This window comes from Octopus sinensis, linkage group LG1 (genome assembly GCF_006345805.1).
Source record: "Octopus sinensis linkage group LG1, ASM634580v1, whole genome shotgun sequence".
Classification (NCBI taxonomy): Eukaryota; Metazoa; Mollusca; class Cephalopoda; order Octopoda; family Octopodidae; genus Octopus; species Octopus sinensis.
The window spans coordinates 99,532,622-99,537,442 of record NC_042997.1 but is presented as its reverse complement, the minus strand read 5'-3'; the positions used below and the strand labels follow the sequence as shown (position 1 = coordinate 99,537,442).

The 4,821-nt window shown below is 34.2% G+C and overlaps 1 protein-coding gene across 1 annotated transcript; it reads left to right on the top strand.

Annotated features, from left to right (window-relative positions):
* Positions 1 to 2,638: 2,638 nt before the first annotated feature.
* LOC115218482 lies at positions 2,639 to 3,037 on the top strand. The gene has a single exon (XM_029788368.1). The coding sequence runs from the start codon at positions 2,639 to 2,641 to the stop codon at positions 3,035 to 3,037; it is 399 nt and encodes a 132-aa protein (XP_029644228.1).
* The last annotated feature ends 1,784 nt before the right edge of the window (positions 3,038 to 4,821 follow it).

The window sequence follows — 4,821 nt, the reverse complement described above, 5'->3', positions numbered from 1 at the left end:
AGGAACCTCGGTCAAGTTGACGTCTGACTAAATACATTTCACTCGTGGCTATTTCGTCTGTTTTAAATGTATATATAATTACATTATCTAAAGGTGGAGAACAGGCAGAATCATTAGCACGCCAGACAAAATGTTTTGCGGCTTTTCGTCCGGCTTTACTTTCTGATTTTAAATTCCGCCGAAGTCGACTTTAGCCCTTCCTTCTTTCGAAGTCGATAAAATAAGTACCAGTTAAAAACTGGGGTTGATGTAATCGACTTATACCCTCCTTCGAACTTGTTGGCCTTGTGCCAAAATTTAAAATCTATATTTACATTATCTAACGTGTTGTTTCCTTACTTAAGATGTTCGGTTGCAATTGGAGGGAGATTTATTTGATATTTCTAGCAGATAAAGCAACAATATAGAGCGGTGGTTCTTAACCTGGGGGCGTCAGTAATTTCCAAGAGGAGTGCGAATCCTTGAGAAAAAAGCAAGAATTTCTCTAATTATATTCGTTATTCTCTTAACGAGAGCATGGTCAAATAATGAGAAGTTTAAGAAAAAATGCATAAGTATCACCTTTAATTTTCTTATTCTACCATCTTAGCGCCGCTTACGATTTTCTCTACTTATTGACCCCACTTCATATCCTTCAAAATACTAATTCTGAAATGTAGCTTTAACATTTGCCGTTATTTTGTTTTTGTTTTTGCTACAACAAGACTCAATTAAGAACTACTGGTATAAAAGTTAGATATTATTATCGTGTAAAGACAAACATCTTTTTCAGTTAATAGATTATAAACAAGTTTGATCCATAGTTTTCATATATATGGAATAATGTGATTTTTAAAAATCAAGAGACATGCTGAAATATTATCAAATCATTATAGTAACATACTAAGAAATATTAACTTAATTTTAAAAATTGAAAACTATTTTAAAATTTTAGCAAGATGAAAAGTATAATATATTTAAAAATAGGAAATAAAACAAAAAGTATGTAGTAGGTACTACTATCACTCAATATAATGAAGTCTCAAAAAAATTAAAACGCAGATTGGAAAAATAAAAGATTTTAACATAAAACCAAAATGTTTAATATTAGATGTTTATGTTAAAAATATTGTTAATTTTTTTGTAATAAAAAATAATTATGATATAAAGCCAAGTGTTAAACTAAAATTCAGATTTAAATATTACAGAGAGTACTAGGTAAAACTAAAAGCTATGCATTTTTTCTTTTTTAAAGAAACTTTTTTATACTTTCGTCCAAATAAATACGATATTTTACTGTACAAATTTTTCGTATAACTTTTCTTTAACTTTTAACTTTTGTTCCAAATTTCTTTGCTTTAATTTCTTTTCAGAACTTTCTACTCCAAGCGTTCTAACTTGGGCGAGTGTTCTAACTTGGGCCTTGACATTATCTTACACGTGCCTTATCTTTTGTTCACATATTTGTGTTGTTCACAGCTTGTCAAATAATTCGCAATGAGTGCAAAGAAACTGAAGTATCTTGACGAATATATTCGATTTGGATTCGTGTCCCTCCAGAAGGGTGGCACAGAAGTCCCCCAGTGTGTGATATGTTACAAAACTTTGAGAAATGATGGAATGCGACCCTCACGCTTGGAACGCCACTTGAGGACAACACATCCTGTACTTGCAGACTAGTCCAAGGCATTCTTTGAAACGAAAAGACATTCCTTGAAGCTAGCTAAGTTGGACGGTAGTGGGGGCATTTCAGCAACAAACTTCAAAGGTTGTTGAGGCTTCCTACAAGATCGCTATGTTGATTGCAAAGAGCAAGAAGACCCATAATATCGGAGAGTCTCTCATAAAACCAAGTTTACTCCGTGCAGCAAAGCTCGTTCAGGGGAAAGATAGTGCAAACAATCTTTCCCAGATTTCTCTATCGAACGATATAGTAAAGGGAAGGATTGACGACTTGTCTCAAGACAGCAGAAATCAAATTCTCAACCAAGTAAGAGAGTCTCCTGTTTTTGCCGTTCAGTGTGACGAAACGACTGACATTCCTGTGTTCTCAGCTACTGGTATATGCTCGTATTGTGTGAAGCAACTGTGTAAAAGAGGAAATGTTCTGTCACGCTATGGATAGTTGTACAACAGCAGCAGCAGCTATTATTCGTGATATATCAAACTTCTTTCAGGAAGACCAACTTTCGTGGGATTCGCTGGTAGGGGTGTGCACTTATGGAGCTCCAGCCATGCTTGGTTTGCAGTCTGGATTAATTATTAGGGTGAAAGAAAACTCCATCTGTTGTAGGTACACACTGCATATTTCATCGTGAAGCCTTAGCATCTAGAATCTTGAAGCCTTAGTATCCAGAATCTTACCTACAGGAATAAGAAATCTCCTATCAAGGTTGTCAACTTTGTTAAAGGTGAAGCCTTAAACAATCGTATTTTCAAACTGTTGTATAAAGATATGGAATCTGAACATGAAGCATTGCTTTTTCACACGAACGTACGATGGTTATCAAAGGGGAACATGCTTATATTTGCAGTTTGAAGGCTTTCAGCTATCTCTAGCTTAACTCGTAGACATCTTCGAAATGTTGAATGTTCTCGATCTTAAACTACAAAGGGAAAACGTCAACATTCTCACACACCACGGCACCTTCGGATCTTCATGGCCAAGCTCGACCTCTGGAAATGTCGAATTCAGCAGGGAAATACAGTCAGTTTTAGTTACTTGGATTATGTTCTCATTCACGGTAACCATAATTCTAAGTTAAAGAAACAAATAATCACCCATCTATCTGACTTGAAAACAGAATTCATCAGATACTTCCTAGATGCAGATGAAAAGCGTGAAGCTTGGAAATTCCTCAGGAACCCATTTCAGCGTGAAGTGACTGATGTTTTGGATGACGTGCAAAAGGAGTTTCTTGAGCTGAAGTTCAACTCTCCAGCTAAAGAAGACTTCAAAGAACTGGATTTTGAAACGTTTTGGATCAAGTACCTTTCTGTTTACCCTCTGGTATCACATCAGGCTCTTCGGATTTTAGCTATGTTTGGATCCACGTAACATAGCTGCATTTTCCACGCCCGTTGCTGTCAAGACCAAGTACAGAAACAGGCTGAACGTTGAAAGGGACTTACGTTGTGAACTCTCTGGCATTCAACCACGCATTCAAGATCTTGTAGCTAAGAAGCAGAGTCAAATATCACACTAATAATTCATATTCAGCAAAAAATTTTTTCGCTAAGAAGCAATGTCAAGTATCTCACATTTTGTATAATGTGATTATATATAAAATTATACATATTTTGTATAATGTGACTATTTCATATTCAATAAAATGACTAAAAACATATTTTAGATTTTATTTAAAATTTGGGAGGGAATTTTATTCATAGATACAACAGGGGCGTGGAGAGAAGGACAAATTCCTAGGGGAGGTGTGGTAGTAAAAAGGTTAAGAACCACTGATACAGAGGCTCTTTCATTTGGTCGACGTTTATGTCGTTGTATGTAGCGGTTGATGTTATTTGATGTTCTTTGGTGTTGCTTTTAAAAAGGTGATAGTTTTAGTATACAGCTGTAGCAAGCACTGCTATCCCTGCTTTCACTGCTGTTTCTCTTTCTATTGCTTCTGTTGGTTAACTCGAGTACAGATATTATTATTATTATTATTAATTATTATTATTATTATTATTATTATTATTATTATTATTATTATTATTATTATTATTATTATTATTATTATTATTAATAATAATAATAATAATAATATAATAATAATAATAATGATAATAATGATAATAATAATAATAATAATTATAAGAAGCAAAGGAAAATAATCCAAATGAGTAAATGACAAAAATTAGGATTACTAAATAAATGGGTAATGTACTGAAAGGCGATTTGGTCAACTTACCCCTCCCCCAAACCTACTGGCCTTGTGCCAAAATTTGAAAGCTATTATTATTATTATATTATTATTATATTATTATTATTATTATTATTATTATTATTATTATTATTATTATTATTCAGTAGTTTTATTTTTATAGCGTGCTTTCACTTCACTACCGAGCGCAGCTCTGTGTGCCTTGGGTATGTGCTGTGATTTGTTGTGATGCTCTGATGGTTATTGTATGGAAAGTGTTCTGCGTAGGATGTGTGCAGTGCCTAGTAGTGCAATTTTCTGTATGTTATATGTGTTTGTAAGTCCTGGTGTTTTTGTTATGTATTTGTCTGAATATTTTTTTATCATGCCTAATGCACCTACTATGATAGGAATTGTTTCTGTTTTCAGGTTCCACATTCTAGTTACCTCTATTTCCAGGTCTTTGTATTTTGAGAGTTTCTCCATTTCTTTTAGAGAAACGTTGTCATCTGCCGGTATTGATACATCAATTAGAAAGCATTTTTTTTCTTCATGATCTCTGACAACTATATCTGGTCTGTTGGCCTTAATTTCTCTATCTGCGTGTATCGGCATATCCCAGAGTATGGTTGCTTTCTCGTTTTCTGTGACCTTTTCTGGTGTGTGCCTATACCATCTTTTTTCTGTTGTTATTCCATAATGTTGGCATAGCTTCCAATGTATGTAGGTTCCAACTCTGTCATGTCTGTGAATATATTCCTTCTTAGCCAGGACTGGGCAGCTAGAGATAATATGATTTATTGTTTCTTGTCCATCTCCACATATTCTGCAGTTACTTGTAATATTTCTTTTCATTACATGTTTTTGGTAATTTCTGGTGGGGAGGCTTTGGTCTTGTGCTGCAATTAAAAATCCCTCTGTTTCTGCTTTGAGTCCTGAGCTTCTCAACCATTGCTGGGATTTTTCTTTGTCTATTTCT

Excerpts from the sequence above, each read along its gene's own strand:
- LOC115218482 (XM_029788368.1), top strand. The coding sequence starts at position 2,639 with ATGGCCAAGCTCGACCTCTGGAAATGTCGAATTCAGCAGGGAAATACA.